This window comes from Culex pipiens, chromosome 3 (genome assembly GCF_016801865.2).
Source record: "Culex pipiens pallens isolate TS chromosome 3, TS_CPP_V2, whole genome shotgun sequence".
In the NCBI taxonomy this organism is placed as follows: Eukaryota; Metazoa; Arthropoda; class Insecta; order Diptera; family Culicidae; genus Culex; species Culex pipiens.
The window spans coordinates 29,407,374-29,424,067 of record NC_068939.1 but is presented as its reverse complement, the minus strand read 5'-3'; the positions used below and the strand labels follow the sequence as shown (position 1 = coordinate 29,424,067).

The 16,694-nt window shown below is 36.3% G+C and overlaps 3 protein-coding genes across 16 annotated transcripts in view; 2 read left to right on the top strand and 1 right to left on the bottom strand.

Moving 5' to 3' along the window:
• Positions 1-16,694, bottom strand: part of LOC120425567 (sorbin and SH3 domain-containing protein 1) — a 181,632-nt gene that overhangs the window by 95,891 nt on the left and 69,047 nt on the right. Inside the window, exons 1-2 of one of the 13 annotated variants that reach the window (XM_039590201.2) lie at positions 14,157-14,380; positions 9,725-9,802 (exon numbers count right to left, since the gene is read on the bottom strand). The exons of the other annotated variants lie outside the window; for them this stretch is intronic. Of the exons in view, the coding sequence (XP_039446135.1) occupies positions 9,725-9,802; positions 14,157-14,166 (88 nt within the window). The 5' untranslated portion in view covers positions 14,167-14,380. Of the gene's footprint in view, positions 1-9,724; positions 9,803-14,156; positions 14,381-16,694 lie in introns of those variants that run through there. 13 annotated transcript variants of the gene reach the window in all.
• On the top strand, positions 93-1,181 carry LOC120425659 (CLIP domain-containing serine protease B4-like). Its single transcript, XM_039590243.2, has 3 exons — positions 93-400; positions 453-754; positions 811-1,181. The coding sequence occupies exons 1-3, from the start codon at positions 117-119 to the stop codon at positions 1,098-1,100; spliced, it is 876 nt and encodes a 291-aa protein (XP_039446177.1). The 5' UTR covers positions 93-116; the 3' UTR covers positions 1,101-1,181.
• On the top strand, positions 1,609-2,790 carry LOC120425667 (CLIP domain-containing serine protease B4). Of its 2 annotated transcripts, none has more exons than XM_039590254.2 (4): positions 1,609-1,760; positions 1,819-2,041; positions 2,106-2,407; positions 2,463-2,790. In XM_039590254.2, the coding sequence occupies exons 1-4, from the start codon at positions 1,700-1,702 to the stop codon at positions 2,747-2,749; spliced, it is 873 nt and encodes a 290-aa protein (XP_039446188.1). In that variant the 5' UTR covers positions 1,609-1,699; the 3' UTR covers positions 2,750-2,790. The 2 variants fall into 2 exon arrangements, with proteins under 2 accessions (XP_039446188.1, XP_052566474.1); XM_052710514.1 differs by having other exon boundaries at positions 1,640-1,760; positions 1,816-2,041.

Below are 16,694 nucleotides of genomic sequence, written 5' to 3'. Positions count from 1 at the left end.
CAACACGTCCTAGAATATCAGTCGATGCAGGTCAAGACTTACGTTACGCAAGAAAACTGAAACGCGATCGCCAGACGATCCGGCGAATGATCAGTTGATCGCGGATTGCACCCGAGATGAGAAGTCAAGCTTTGGCCGTCTTTTTCGTAGTTCTGCTAGAGCTGCACTCCTTCGTGGAATGCTCCAGCTTGCCGGAACCGGGCACCTGCGGTGTCGACTTTTCCGATCGTATCTACGGTGGCACGATCACCACACCGAAGGCCTACCCGTGGACGGCCATTTTGGTGTACCGACTGAACAGGTTGAAGGATCTGTACTGGTGCGGAGGTAGTCTGATCTCGGATCGCTACGTCCTGACGGCCGCTCACTGCGTCAACAGTCTCAACGAGGACTACGAACTGTAAGGTGCAAGATCATATCTTGATGATCAATACTGATGCTCATCCTTGTAGGCAAAGTGTCCGGCTTGGGGAATGGGATCTGGAAAGTGAGGAGGACTGCAACGACATCGAGGAATGCAACGATCCTCCGCTAAGCGTCGGCGTCGAGAAGGTCATCCCGCATGCGGACTTCTCCATGGTGACTACCTACAACGATATCGCGCTGGTCAAGCTGAACGAAAGTGTCAACTACACGGAGTTTGTATCGCCGGTATGCCTGCCGGTTGCCGAACCAGTTAAGACCCTGGACACCGACGGGTTGCGGTTCATGGCCGCCGGTTGGGGTAACACCGAGCACAAGAACGATACGACCCGTAAGTGATGGTAAAATGCTTGGGTTTTACATGTTTAAGTCACAATTTAATTCCAGAGTACGGAAGTCGCTACAAGCTGCACGTCCAGCTGAACGCCGTCAACAAGACCTTTTGTGACGTGGTGTACCCTAGAGGGGTGGCCAGTTCTCAGCTGTGTGCTGGAGCGGAAGCTGGGAAGAGTAGCTGCCACGGGGATTCTGGGGGTGCTTTGGTTGCAACGGTCGATGGTTATGCCTACGGATACGGGATCGTCAGCTATGGAAGGGCGTGTGGAAAGGAGCACATTCCAGTTGTGTATACACGGGTGACCAGCTTTCTGGACTGGATCGAGGAGAATATGGATTGAAGAGTGTTGTTTGGAATCGTTAGTTGGGACTTTTATTACAACTAGTTGCCCTGTAATACAATAAAAATCTTGTGAACATAACTGTTTGCTTCGCGAGTTTCAGTCTGGATTTCGTCATATTTGATAGAAACACTCAAACTAGATTCCTAATTAATGACCAGACCAGGATTTGGAATACGGGAAGTTTGATGATGTTCCACTTTTATTCAAAGATAAGGGAAATTCTCCACGGTTTTCCCTAGTAAGCTTCAGGAGGACGGTTTTTGGGAAGGTTGGCTTAGAGTCCTGACTTGTTCAGTCCTTATCTGTTGATGGCCTATCAAAGCGTTAACCTTCCGTTTCTAAATATTGATAAGGATGCAAAACATTGTGCATCCTCCTGGTGCGATTACTGTTGTATTGATATTGATGGTTTCCTTGTTACTACCAATCCCTAGTAAATACAAATGTTTGCAAATACTGCAAGTTCAGCAAAAGTGAGGCGACCTTCAACATCCCTGCTATCAGCATACTGATTCCCTACTTAATACGATCGATTTGCATCAATCTCTATCAGTACCTCGTCGGCACTAGACGAACCAACTACTCCACAGTTCAAGATGTGGCCCAAACTGGGAGGCATTCTCGCTTGTGCACTGTTGGTGCAGTTCAGCTGTTTTGGTAAGTGTAAATCCAAGTAGAGTTTCTCAGTGTTTAAACTCCCCTCACTTTCAAGCAGAATGCACCAAACTCCCTGAGCCGGGCACCTGCGGTGTTGACTTCGCCGACCGCATCTACGGCGGTACGATCACCAAACCGAAGAACTACCCGTGGACGGCCCTGCTGGTGTTCAGCTATGGCTTCTACAAGGATCTGTACTGGTGCGGGGGCAGTCTGATCTCGGACCGTTACGTGATGACGGCGGCTCACTGCGTGTCGGATCTGAGCGACGAGTACAAGCTGTGAGTTGTCGGAGGTTTGACGACTATTGAGGATCATCCTAATACGGGGTTTTGTATTCAAAAGGGAAAAGATTCGACTGGGCGAGTGGGATCTGGCCAGCGACGACGACTGCGACGAGCAAACGATCTGCAACGATCCGGTGATCGACGTGGAGGTGGAGAAGGTCATCATGCACGAGAACTACACCAAGGGGACGTTCCTCAACGATATCGCGCTGATCAAGCTGAAGGACGCCGTGACCTTCTCGGAGTTTGCGCTGCCGCTGTGCTTGCCGACCGCTGACGCGGTCAAGGATAAGAACACCGACGAGCTGACGTATACGGCTGTCGGGTGGGGCAATACGGAGCATCAGAACAAGACCATCCGTGAGTGTTGTAACTAATTTTGGGGAACTTCTTAATTTTCAAAGTTTGCTTCCAGAATACGGCAGTCGGTACAAGTTGCACGTTCAACTCAACGGAGTTACCAATGACGACTGTGGAAAGGTGTACGATAACATAGTACCGTCGAAGTTGTGTGCCGGAGCGGAAGCCGGCAAGGATACCTGCCAGGGGGATTCCGGTGGTAGTTTGGTAGCAGCTGTCGATGGATACTCGTACGCGTACGGAGTTGTTAGCTATGGCAAAGGTTGCGGCCGGGGAGGAGTTCCGGGAGTGTACACTCGCGTGACCAGCTTCCTGGACTGGATCGATGATCATATGGAGTGACATTTCAATAAGATCAAAATATAGTCAGCTTATGTAGACTTTATAGATCATTGTTTACACTTCAAACCAACTTTATCATCTCAACCAAATTTCCCCCAAGGAGTCGTCCAGCCGGTCCGTCTCAACCCATCACATTTATTACTAATTAAATCATCCAACTATAAATCTCCCGCTGACCACTCCGTCAAAATCCAGCTTGGGCGCAAACGGCGTAATCGGAACCGACCGCCATCTGCCAAGATGGTCTCTGAAAATAGCAAAATAAAACGCGTGCGTAGTCTTCTTCCTGGCGATGACTAACCTGGTCTAGCGTTTGGACGCGGCATTATTTATAGAGCAGGCAGGACGGCACTGCCAAAAAGGTAGCCATTTGGACAGGGCCGCCGCTGATGCCGGTGATCGGAGCTACGGAAATCAATCAAAAATTTTGGCGTGGGGCGCACGCGGGCTGGCGGGTTTTTGCCGTCTTTAATGATTTTTGGGGAATCTTTCGGAGATTTAGATAGTTTTTTTTAAAGGAAAATACGGTTAACATTAACCCTTTATAACCCAACCCCGCCTCTAGGCGGGCTTCGATCAAAATTTGAAAGAAGAACTTTTAAAATTTAAGAAAATTTACTGTTTGGAAATTTGACTTGTTTTATGTGACTTTTCCCATGTGTTTTAAAATGTTCAAATGTAAAGTTCTTCGCAGAAATTTTGGTTGGGCATTAGAGGGTTAAAACATGGCATTGAAATTACGATATTGCTGAACTGAAGATTCATACTTTGATAAATCATTTTAACTCGATGTCAACCTGTTTTAAACAAGTCTTTTTGGGCTTACTTCTCTTGATTTTTAAATCATTGGCAATGTTTAACATTCCAACTCTCAAACCCTAAAAAAAGGTGGAACGGTAACTTCAACTCGCTGGTTTTCAGGCATAACTCATACAATCGGGACGACTCTTTTTTCTACTAATTTGTAAGGATGTCTTCTGTCCGAGGTCTTCTGTGCGGCCCGCGAGTTTGAGGAGTCCTCATGTCAAATTGTTCAGCAAAACAGATTTTTTTATAAAGAAAAAATATAAAATAATAATTTTATTTAATGAAAAATGTAAAACAAAACTTAGACCATTTTTGAACATGCGAAAAAAGAGGTGTTTTTCAATTATTTGCAGCCTGAAACGGTGATGAGATAGAAATTTTGGTGTCAATGGAACTTTTATGTAAAATTAGACGCCCGATATGATGGCGTACTCAGAATTCCGAAAAAACGTAGTTTACATCGAAAAAAACACTAAAAAAGTTTTAAAAATTCTCCCATTTTCCGTTCCTCGACTGTAAACAATTTTGGAATATGTCATTTTATGGGAAATTTAATGTACTTTTCGAAACTACATTGACCCAGAAGGGTCATTTTTACATTAAGAACAAAATTTTTCATTTTAAAATTTCGTGTTTTTTCTAACTTTGCAGGGTTTTTTTAGAGTGTAACAATGTTCTACAAAGTTGTAGAACAGACAATTACAAAAATTTTGATATACAGACATAAGGGGTTTGCTTATAAACATCACGAGTTATCGCGATTTTACGAAAAAAAGTTTTGAAAAAGTTGGTCTACATCGATCATGGCCGTTCATGGTCACCCTTGACAGACACGGACGACGAAACAAAGAGAAACGCAGAAAGTAACTTTTTCAAAACTTTTTTTTCCTAAAATCGCGATAACTCGTGATGTTTATAAGCAAACCCCTTATGTCTGTATATCAAAATTGTTGTAATTGTCTGCTCTACAACTTTGTAGAACATTGTTACACTCTAAAAAATAACCCTGCAAAGTTAGAAAAAACACGAAATTTTAAAATGAAAAATTTTGTTCTAAATGAAAAGATGACCCTTCTGGGTCAATGTAGATTCGAAAAGAACATTAAATTTCCCATAAAATGACACGTTCCAAAAATTTTTAAAGTCGAGTAACGGAAAATGGGAGAATTTTTAAAACTTTTTTAGTGTTTTTTTCGATGAAAAATAGGTTTTTTCGGAATTCTGAGTACACCATCAAATCGGGCGTTTACATAAAAGTCCCTTTGACACCAAATTTCTATCTCATCACCGTTTCAGGCTGCAAATTATTGAAAAACACCTCTTTTTTCGCATGTTCAAAAATGGAAGGGGTCGTACCGCCCCTCCGTCACGAGATATCAAAAAACGGACCTCGGATTCGTGATCAGGGACAAAAGTTACCCCTAAGGACAAAGTTTCACGCAAATCGAAGAGGGGTCGGGGCAACTTTTCCCGATTTCGTGTGAGTTGGTAGAGAATTACCCATAATTGAATCTTATTTAGAAAATATCAATACAGTCACCCCACATATTCGGAACACCCACAAATTCGGAACACTTTTGTAGTAATTTGTCAATAGGAGGCAAAATGCAACTTTTCTGTTGTCCCTGCTATTTTTACGACCTTTATTTGGACATTCTATTGCTATTTCACTAGTAAAAATAGTACTTATTGAACAAAAAACCTCATTTCAAAACTATTTTATCCAAAGCAGCAAAACACTGCCTCAAAATTGCCTGTTCCATAATTGTGGGATGTTATTGTGCCTCCCACAATTGTGGAACACCTGAATTTAATTGATATTTTCACAAAAAAAGTTATCAGACCATGTTTAAAACATCACTAAGCTTGAGTTTTATTGGTTTCAGAGTGTGAAGTCATTTTTTTGTAAAAAAATATGTACTCCTGGAGAGAAAAAAAAGTTTATTTGTTTTTTTTCTCAATGTTAGAAAAAATGTCAAAAAATACTCGAAATGCAAAAAAGTAGAACACAATTGAATCTTATTTAGAAAATATTAATACCTCTTAAAATTGAAATTGATTAAAAGCCAATAAAAAATATGGTGATTAAAAAACTAAAGAACTCAAAGTCTCCAGCCGTGTCCAAACAAAATTTAAAGGGTATCTTTTTATCTACATCTACATTTACATGTTCGGTAATGATATTTTTTTGTGTTTTATTTATCGACACTGAAATAATATCTTAAGATATAATAAAATATGGATTTCAAACAAACATTGTAATGATCATAATTTTTTTCTTCGAAATATTTTGAGCTCAATTATATTTCTAACAATTGTTCAGATGCAATTAAAACATTCAAAATGTGTAAATGTTATGCTTCACTGCATGTGTAATAAATACACATAAAGAACATTCAGTTATTTAAAAATGTTATTTAAAAATGTTAGCCAGGTCGTCATGTTTGAGGAAACAAAAAAAATATAGTTAAAATTATTATTTTTAGTTTTATTAATTTATCTAATCTAATCTAATCGAACACAAGCGAGTCCGAAGAAAGCATCCGGGAAGAACTTATGGTTAGATTACGCCTCAAGTTCCTTCTTGTCATTATTAATTATTGCAGTACTTTCGAGAACCCCCGAAGTGTATTACACTCATTAAAGCGGCATTAACCGCATGAGACAGATTCTATGAACGGATCCCACATTTCATAGAACCATCAGGGGAAGAAGAAGAAGCCGGGGACATACCGTACCGACCGGTTCGAGTTATTTATAGATTATAATGGTGTGTGGTGTGTAGGGGAATCGTTGGGGAAGGGATTGTTGTATTATATAGTAAATGACCTTGTGACATTATTTCACTACTACGGATTAATTCACTCAATGAGTATTAATCCCTTGGTGGCCGAATGTCTAGAGCATTCGACATCCAATCCAAAGGTGTGAGTTCGAATCCCACCTGATTCTATGCGTTTTTTGTTCATATTCAAAGTTCAATTACAGTCGAAAAGTTTCAAGGAGACCGGTCGGGAATCGAACCCTTGACCTTCCGCTTATGAGGCGGGAGCCGTAGCCATTAAGGCACGGGCCGGTCTATTATTTTTTAGTTTTATTAATTTATTCGAATTAACTCAAAATCTTTATAAGTAAGAAAATGATACAGCTGAAAATGTTGTGTCAAAGTTTATTCAAATGAATGAAATATTGAAAATGTTGCAAAATGCTTCAAGCTTAACAGAAGGTTTAACCCTAATATATTTGCAAAATTATTTCAAGAAATCTTAGAATTTGAAGAAATATTATGGATCATGGTTTTAGAATATAAAAGGTATTTGCAAGAGATCATAAGAGATTTTGTTTATTCAATTTTCAAATTTGATGTTATTTAATCACAGTTGAAAATCAAATGATACTGATTAATAGGGTTAGTGAAATTTTACGATTTCGCGGACAGCGTGAAATCCGTGAAATTTTGCTTTTCCCGCGAAATTCCGTGAAATTGTATGTTTCATGTGAAATTGTAACGATATTTCTTAAAATAATTTATCAAACTCAAATAGGAATAAAAATAATCTTAGGAATTACTGCAAAGTTAAGCGGTTTAATTACTAATATAGGGTTAGTGATTTTTTACAATTACGGCTAAAACTTCGTGAAATTTATAAATTTTCTCAAATATTTTTTTAAATAGCAAAATAATAAATATTTGATCCATAAAAACTATTTAAGTAATTTTATTATTTTTCAATTGAAAAGCTTGATATGAACCATTTGAAGAATTGTTCAGTTTTTTTCAGTTTTTTAGAAACTAACTAAATTTAGTAATACTTTCATTTGTTGTTATACACATTTTGCTGCTTCTTTATTTGAAAGGTATTGTTTCAATAGAAATTAAAATAATCCAGCTTTGCTTTGTTCAAAATAAAATGAAGAGTATTTCTTAATTTTCAAACAATCTTTTAAAAACATTTACGATTATTTTCTAAGTCCTGTTTAATTTGACCAATATTTTTCCGCATTTTCCCGCGTTTTATATCATATTTTGCTGTCTGAGATCGATTAGTTTTTTTCAATTTTTGTGAAATTCCAATGTACCGCACCGCAAAAAGTTTTTTTTTCGGCGAATATTTTGAATTTTGAAAACTTATGATTGCAAATAAACAGGGCAGGTGTAAAATGCATTTTAAAACACTTGTTTTTATTCAAATGTTATTACCATGACTTGTTATTTAAATTTTTATATCTTCAAAAAATATTTGCTACGACCTTACTGTCTCAAAAATTCCGATAATTTTACTCATTTTGGCTGATCAATATTGTTTAATATTGATATGAAATTTAATAAAAATGCAGATCAGCGAAAACTTTTACTAGTCGAATATTAAAAAAAGCAGCTCAGTAATGGGTAGAAGAAAATGCATCCCCTACATTTTGTTTCAAAAAATATAAAGAGCTCAACCATAAATCAGGTGGAACCTTTTTTGAAAGTTAGGAGAATCTTGGTTTTGTGTCACGTTCAAATTTATTGAAGTTTTTTTAGTTTATTGAATAATGATATAAAGTAAAGCATAACAAGTAGTTTCTGTGATTTAAACATAAGATTGTCAGAGTTATTTTAACATTTTTCATGTTCCGTGAAATTTGCGTGAAATTTGGTGTTTTGAAATTGAGGTCCCCGTGAAATTTGCAATTTTCATGCGTGAAAAATCACTAAGCCTAGTGATCATGAATGGCCATGATCGACGGCGACCATTTTTTTTAAAACACTTTTAAATTTGAGTTTTTTTAGTTTAATATTTCCTTGTTTTTTTTAATGATAAGACATTTTTACAAATGTTCAATTTATAAACATTGAAAATCGGAACAATAGTTTCTGAAACATCGCCATTTGAAATTCAATGATGTTTAGGAGATACTTAGAAATAAATAAAAATATTCAAGAATTATAATTAAAATAATCATTTTTTTGCTAAAAATTTGCTTATTTTTTTTTACTGTGCTTAGTTCGTGACGTCTGCGAATCTCTCTCGCGCAGGCCAAACACTATTGCGTAACGTTTGTGTACACAAAATCGCTGGATCGCACGCGAACGAACGTGTGGCGGCCAGAGTCGGAATCGAGTCGTCACCAGAGTTGACGAAGTCTAAAATTAGAGGTCGCCACCATAATCCCTGCCAGAGAGGAGGGGTTGGGGGTGGATGGTTGGCGTTTCGTGGTGATGTTTGGCCAAATTAACTGATTCATTGCAACCGTAAACATTGTGTGGCGTGGAGGTGGGCGACTTTTTTTTTTATTTTTTTAAAGGAGTTTTGGCAAAAAAATTACAAAAAATTGATTCGATAAAAATTAATCTCACTAACCCCATCAATCTTACCGGGTTTATCACTCTGGCGACGAGTATTTGATTAGGCTCCCTTAATGAGGCTAACCCCATTTAATCCCACCATAAGCCTCCGACGCCAACGCCAGCAAGCAACCATCAAGTGACTCGACTAATCAGCCAAAGGAGACCAGGACCTGCCCCAACTTGGCTATACGGGGTGGCGTTACTTGGCGATGTGGCCTAATTGAATTATTTACTCCGACAGGTAAGCTACTACCGCTCGAGTAAAATTAACGCAGCTCGTGTCCCGCAGAATTAATCCTAGTCGGGATTGGTAGGGTGAGGAGCAAGATGTTGTCTTTAAAAAAATATTTCGATTAAAAAAATTGATTCAAAATTAAAATTTCTAGGGAAACGCTGACTTTCCTTTAGTTTTGATTTCCACTTTTAAGTTAATCTGAAATTTGTTGCAATCGTGACACAAAAGTAGCAAATTGCCCCAGCTATAAAAACTAGGAAAGAGAAAGTGTCGTTCTGGTTGATCCACGAGGGACACTAATGAGAACAAACGACGACACATGATGAAACATGTCGGTTAATTTGTCTCGTCTCTGTTCAGAGTTGACTTCGGAGTTCCAACCTCTCTACGGGCGCTAGGTCTGAACAGGTCTAGACACACAGGTTGACCAACAAAGCAAAAAAAAGCAACAAAAAATCCAAGCTAAATGAGAATAAACCACTTCGCAAACGAGAGACACGTGACTTTGTTAGTTAGAATTTTCCCCTCCTTGTTATTTTCCCCACGTTTCAAGTGAGCTGTGACTCAACGTGAAAAGCCTCTGTCAGTGTGCAGGTCCTACCTGATCCGGGGCTGGCGCGGGCCTTGAACTTGGGCCCGAACGGCGACGGCGACGCTGGCGGCTGCTTTTGCGGGGATTCTGCGGAAAATGGTCAGAGGTCAGAGACGGGAGCTTTGCACGGTTGATTGAGCGCACTGGCAACACTGGCACTTTTATGATGCGGGGAAAACTTGAAGAGATTGTCACTTTCTTGAGATTGTTTGGAGTGCGGTTTTGGTTGCAACAGTATTTTGTTGGGATTTGTAGATGGTTGGAGATTGATTGTTTGAAAATGGTTAAATTTTTCGGCCATAATTGGTCAGTTTTAATTTCAAGTGGCGTTAATTTGAAAATGTAAATTAAAAAATATATTTTCCAGCAGGGCCTACAAGAAACTGTTTCCATTGAAGAAAATGAAAAAGGCAAAAGTCCTCGCTGAAGTAACGCTGTAAACCTGCTCTAAAAATGAACTTGTCTCAGAAAGCTCGTAGACCCACCTTCATGTATACCTATCAACTCAGAATCCAAAACTGAACAAATGTGTGTATGTGTGTTTGGTGTGTGACCAAAATTCTCACTAAGTTTTCTCAGCACTGACTGAACCGTTTTTGTTCAAACCAGTTGCATTCGATTTGTAGATTCAAAAGTAGTGCAAAAGTTATGTATATAAACGTGTTTTTGTATTTATACGGATGTTAATTGATAGACCTTTCTAACGAGTCCAAAACATTGAGAATCTGGCAACCCTATCTCAAGTTATGGTCACTTAAGTAAAATTCATGCACTTTTTGAATCAGAAAATCCCTTAAATGTATTTAAACCATGTCCGGATTGATTGACTTCTTAAGTGATATTTGTGTACTTTTAAATTGCTGATCTTAAGAAAAACTAGATGATTTTTTTTTGTCTAAATCTATCGAATCGCTAATTGTTGGTAAAGAGTGAGAAAGGCACCAACCACATAGGTGGATTAAATGACAAGATATGTGCTCTAATTTACCTAAGAAATATTCCTGATTTTTTTTTGTATCAAATAATATCTTTTGTTTAAATAAACTTTTTATTGGAAACAAAAGCCATTTAAATCGGAACATTCGTTAAGAGAATCAGTCGAAAGTTAAATCTGAGAATTAACATTTATTTAAGATGTTTAAAATTTTTAATCATATTGAGTTTTTTGGCATTCGTTTGTTTTTTTATTGTTACTACAGAATGAACACAGAAATAAAACTTAGTCAAAATATAGATTCCATGAATTCAAGGATGTTTAGAAATATTTATTTATAAGATTGAAGAAATACAAGCAAAATGCTTCATTTTGTATTTTTCTGTTTGTTTTTTATATTTTAGATTTTTTTATATGTTTTATTTTTTAAAAAAATAAATCCATTTCGAGACGAAAATAAAATTTGCAACCGAGAATCATACAAAAACAGCACCAAATCCAGTGTCAAAATATCGATTTTTGTTCACATTGTTGAATTTCCATGGGTTTGTGTGATTTTTTTTACATAGAAATCAAAATTATGATCATAATTCGAAATTTTTACCCAATGCTGAAGGCAGATTCAGATTCAGCGGGCAAAATTAAATAGAAAAGCATGTAAAGTCATGCCCCGGTTTTGCACGCCTCGGTTTTGCACGCCTCGGTTTTGCACTGCCCCGGTTTTGATTCGATCAGTTGCCTCGGTTATCCACAGAGCTTATGGAAATTTGGCTATATGGGAGACATTAGTTAACTTTAACTTTAAACTTTAAAAAAATATTATGTTTTGGAATCGGGATGGTGTCAGCTATCCATTGCAATTATAATTACAAAAAATTTTACACAAAAATACTTATTTTTTGTTGTATTTTAAAAAGGCAATGCAAAGGTACTTCAAATTCTTGTTATTGCAATATTTGTATCAAATGATCAGGATTTTTACATACATTTCAAGAGTAAGAATATATTTTTTTGAAAATACTCAAAATTTTCACAAAACTACGTTTTTTCGGAAAAAAACTCAAAATTTCAGTTTTTACAATATGAGTATCAATTGATCGAGATTTTTGCATACATTTCTAAAGTAATGGCACAAGTTTGTGAAAATACTGAAATTTTTCACAAAACTACGTATTTTCGAAAAAAAATACTAAAAATTTCAGTTATTTTCAATATTTTTATCAAATGATCAAGATTTTTTCATACATTTAGAAGGTTATTACACAAATTTATGAAAATACTTGAAATTTTCACAAAATTACGTATTTTCGAAAGAATAGTCATTATTGTTGTTATAGTTAAATTATTGTTGTTACAATTTGGGTATCAAATGATCGGGATTTTTGCATACATTTCGAAAGTAAAAACACAAGTTTTTGGAAATACTCAAAAATTTTACAAAACTATGTTTTTTAGAAAAAAAAACTGTATCATTGTACAAACGGTTTTTTTTGTATTTTTCACGAAAATATGTAGTTTTGCAAAAAAATTGACTATTTTCAAAACTAGTGTTATATCTTTTGAAGTGTACGAAAAATATGATACCAATATTGTAAAACTGTGAATTAAGGTTTTTTTTTCAAAAATAGGTAGTTTTGTAAAAAAATAGTATTTTCAAAAATGTGTGTTATAACTTTCAAAAATGTATGAAAAAATCCCGATCATTGAAAACCCTCATGAATTGTAAAAAAAAATTAAATATTTTTATTCGAAAATACGTAGTTTTGTGAAAATGTTGAGCATTTCAAAAACTTTTGTTATAACTCTCGAATGTATGAAAAAATCCCGATCATTTGGTACCCATATTGTAAAAACTGAAATTTTGAGTTTTTTTTCGAAACACGTAGTTGTAATAATTTAGAGTATTTTCAAAAACTTGTGTTTTTACTTTCGAGAAGTATGCAAAAATCCTGATGGTTTTTTACCCATATTCAGCGATGGAATAATCATCATCAAAAGAAAATCATTGGATGTTCATCAAGAGAAAAAATCCGAAGGGAGTATGCTCTCCTCTTTCGCGCACGAAAGATCGGTAAAAAGAATCTAAAACAAATCATCATCTTGATTTTTCGGCGGAACATCTTACTCACTACACTACACTCATTTTGTGGATGGGCAATGTGGGTAAACAAAGTGAAATTAATAATTTTAAGTGGTGCTGACAAATTCACAAAAAATCATCAGCAGATTGATTTTCTGGGAGAATTTCGGGAGCGATTTTCTTTTGCACGATTTGCCTCCTCTCTCTTTTGCAGGTGAAAAAAGTTCACAAGCGATATTGATTTTTTTGCGATTATTCCATCCCTGCCCATATTGCAATAACGATAATTTTGAGTTTTTTTCGAGAGTATTTATGTAATAATTTTAATGTAATTATAATTGGAATGGATAGCTGACATCATTCTGTGTCTAAAACACTATGATTTTTTAAAGTCCCACAAGCTCAGTGCTTAAGTTATGCACGCCTCGGTTATGCATTCCCCATAGGTGGTGCTAAACCGAGGCATGACTGTATTTGGTCAATTTTTGATTTACGATAAAATGGTCCCATACATTTCATCCGATTTTTTATAGATATTTGAGTAGTAATAGAGCATCTTTTATACCTTAACTGGCTTCAATTTTTGACCCTTATCCAAAAAAAATAATTCAAGAATGAAAATGAAATCGCATTTTTTTAAAATCCATTTCTCCTTAATTTTGCGATCTGATAACTTTTGTTTGGTATTTCGATTATAAATCAACATTGTATATGCAATAAAGAACTAAACGGATTTATTGTATTTTTGACTTGCTTGAGTTAAAAATTTACGCATGGCAGCAAAATAATGCTGATCTATTTTTGGGTTTGATTACTAAGTTTGCAAAATATTTTTATGGAAATACTATTGGGTGTTGAGAAAAATGTAAATTTAACACCTGTAAAAGTTTTGATAAAAAGTGAAAAATCATGAAATAATTTTGGATGGACTTCATAACTTAAGAGTTGAAGTTATGTTTAAATATTTTGTCACCCAAGAACTATGCTCTACAAAAGAGCTAATAAAACAGTAACTATTCTCTTAATCATATTTTCATCAACTCCAAAACCACCATCACAAACCACCAACATCAACCAAACCATTGCAGAAGTGTCAGAAACTCATTTTTCATCTCATCTCCAGAAAAAAGAAAAACGAAAACGCAAAAAAAACAACTCAACAAAATACTCTCCAGAACTAAGCCACCAAACAGTTGGTTGCTTGCGGTAGGACTTTGTCTTTTCTCTACTCAACCAGCATCACACGTGAGTGCAGTTTTTCCTCACTGACTGTTGCAACCAACACCACAAAAAAAAACGCACAAACACAAACCATCAGCCTCTCATAATCCATCTGTCAGTGTCAGTGTAGGTTTGTGGTTGTGTGCGTGTGAGTTAATTTCCTCCCCCTTGCGATGGAAAGAACCGAAACGAGAAAAAACACTAACCCTGACCCATATTTCCCTTCCTCTTTGCTGCGTCCGCTCAGCTGCTCGTCGAGTTTTTCCTTGTTTCCACACACTGTTTCACAACTTTTCCACCACCACCACCACCAAGCCACGATCACCACGGCAACTAATCCGATTTTCCTCGATGGGTTTTACACTTTGCGATTTTTGCCTCCAATTTTCATTCAAAGTGCATTTCCAAGCAAAGATCGCTGATTGAAATTCTGTCGAAAAAAAAGAACCAAAACAACACAATTGGAATTTTCTGCCCGTGACGTCACGAATTTCCCCCTTGGGGAGAAAATAGATTTTTCCCGGAACGTCGCGACGCACGTCCGGAGGTCACCGACGCCTGCCGACCGACTTTGGATTGATGCTAATTAAAACCAACAAATCTGTGTTCCCAAAAGTGATGCCGCCGGATTTGGCTGGGGCGGCGAAAGAGGCGAAAATTCGGGTGAGGAAAACAAACATCCGGAAAATTTAGCCTTAGCCGCATGTGGTCGCCGATTCGATTTGTTTCTGTTCCATTCTTGACTGCCCGAGTCGTGCTTGAGCGATTGGTTTTGCTTTACGAGAGTGGTTGAAATTAGAAGAAAGATTTTTCCTAATAATTAAATCATTATTGTACAAACGTATTACCGAGTTTGATTTACTGTTTTTGTGTTGTCACGTTGAATTCGAATTCAGTTTAAAAATTGATTATTTAAATACTGATAGGGAATTAATTGGGCGATTCTCGCCGATTTACGTAAAACTTTGTTCTAAGGGGAAACGTTTGTCCCTGATCACGAATCTGAGGTCCATTTTTTGATATCTCGTGACGGAGGGCGGTACGAATCCTTTCATTTAATTTGATGGCATATTTAAAATTTCGAAAAATGATTTTTCATCGAAAAAAACACACAACAAGTTTTAAAAACACTGCCATTTTCCGTAACTCAACTAAAAACATTTTTGGAAAATGTCATTTTAAGGGAAATTTATTGCATTTTCGAATCTACACTAACCCAGATGAGTATTTTTTCATTTAAAACAAAAAAAAAATCATTTTAAGTACAACAATGTCATAATCTTTGTAAAATATTTGCAACGGCCTAATCATGAAAACAATCATCCCACAAATTCGAAAGAATTTTGAGATCGGTCAATGTTCAAAAATCTTAAAATTTTAAGGTTTTTTTAGAGCAATTCCAGCTCAAATCAGGATTTTTTCTGGTTCCTTTGTACCCGACTCTCTCCGATTTCAATAAAACAAACTTATGGGAAATGGGACGAGCTTTCCGGTAAAAATATTTACGAGACAGAAAAACCAAGTCTGTCATATATAAATTGCCAATAACCACCTAATAACCTATTTTTTCAACATTTGTATTTTTAAAACCGCTGTGTCTTCCCAAGGATTGGACTTAGAACAATGGTCAATATGGATACTTTTATGTAATATTGCCTGAGGAATCGATTCCCACTATCGATTCTGAAAAAAATTGACGTTTAGACAACTTTTCAAAAAAAAAAGCAGTTGTAGTAAATGATTTTTGTATATCTTAAGGAAAGACATACCATCCTGCATTTTTCGTGAGTCTTTTGTAACTTTTTAGGCTATTTCCTCAAAAAATTTGAGCGAAAAGAAAATCGTGGCATCACCATCAAATTTAACTTTTAAACCTAAAAACTGAACAATCTCATAGAAGTGGCGTGTATTTTTATCTCAGTGTATTTTTTTTTCAGAAAACCCGTCCAATTTCCTACCAGTTTGTCTTTGACCACTTTTTGATACGATGCAACGGCTTCGAGATACAGTAATTTTTAAATTGCAAAATACAAAAATATGTAAATACCTTACGCCCTTCTCAAAAGTTATTTTCGAGTACTATTTTTAAAACCGCTGTATCTTCCCAAGGATTGGACTTAGGACAATGGTCAATATGGAGACTTTTATGTAATATTTCCTGGGGAATCGATTCCCACTATCGATTCTGAAAAGTTTTGACGTTTAGACAACTTTTCAAAAAAACAGTTGTAGTGAATGATTTTTGTTTTTTTTTAGGAGAGACATACCATCCTGCATTTTTTGTGAGTCTTTTTGTATTTTTTTAGGCTATTTCCTTAAAAAATTTGTGCGAAAAAAAATCGTGGCATCACCATCAAATTTAACTTTTAAACCTAAAAACTGAACAATCTTATAGAAGTGGCATGTATTTTTGTTTCAGTGTATTTTTTTCAGAAGACCCGTCCAATTTCCTACAAGTTTGTCTTCGACCACTTTTTGATACGATGCAACGGCTTCGAGATACACTTATTTTTAAATTGCAAAATACAAAAATATTTAAATACCTTATGCCCTTCTCAAATGTTATTTTCGGGTACTATTGGCTCCATATACACAAAATTGGCTTATATAGGCCTAGCATATTGTAACATTGAAATCGGTGAGGGTCGGGTACAAAAGTACCAGAAAAATTCCTGATTTGAGCTGGAATTGCTCTTTAATGAATATTTACAACTAAATAATGACTTCAAACGATCAAATAAAAA

Bases quoted from the DNA above. Each gene is read 5' to 3' on its own strand.
- LOC120425667 (XM_052710514.1), top strand. From the start codon at position 1,700: ATGTGGCCCAAACTGGGAGGCATTCTCGCTTGTGCACTGTTGGTGCAG. The intron at 1,761-1,815 runs GTAAGTGTAAAT...CTCACTTTCAAG, and splicing joins GGTGCAGTTCAGCTGTTTTG to CAGAATGCACCAAACTCCCT. The intron at 2,042-2,105 runs GTGAGTTGTCGG...TGTATTCAAAAG, and splicing joins CTGAGCGACGAGTACAAGCT to GGAAAAGATTCGACTGGGCG.
- LOC120425659 (XM_039590243.2), top strand. From the start codon at position 117: ATGAGAAGTCAAGCTTTGGCCGTCTTTTTCGTAGTTCTGCTAGAGCTG. The intron at 401-452 runs GTAAGGTGCAAG...TCATCCTTGTAG, and splicing joins CTCAACGAGGACTACGAACT to GCAAAGTGTCCGGCTTGGGG. The intron at 755-810 runs GTAAGTGATGGT...ATTTAATTCCAG, and splicing joins GCACAAGAACGATACGACCC to AGTACGGAAGTCGCTACAAG.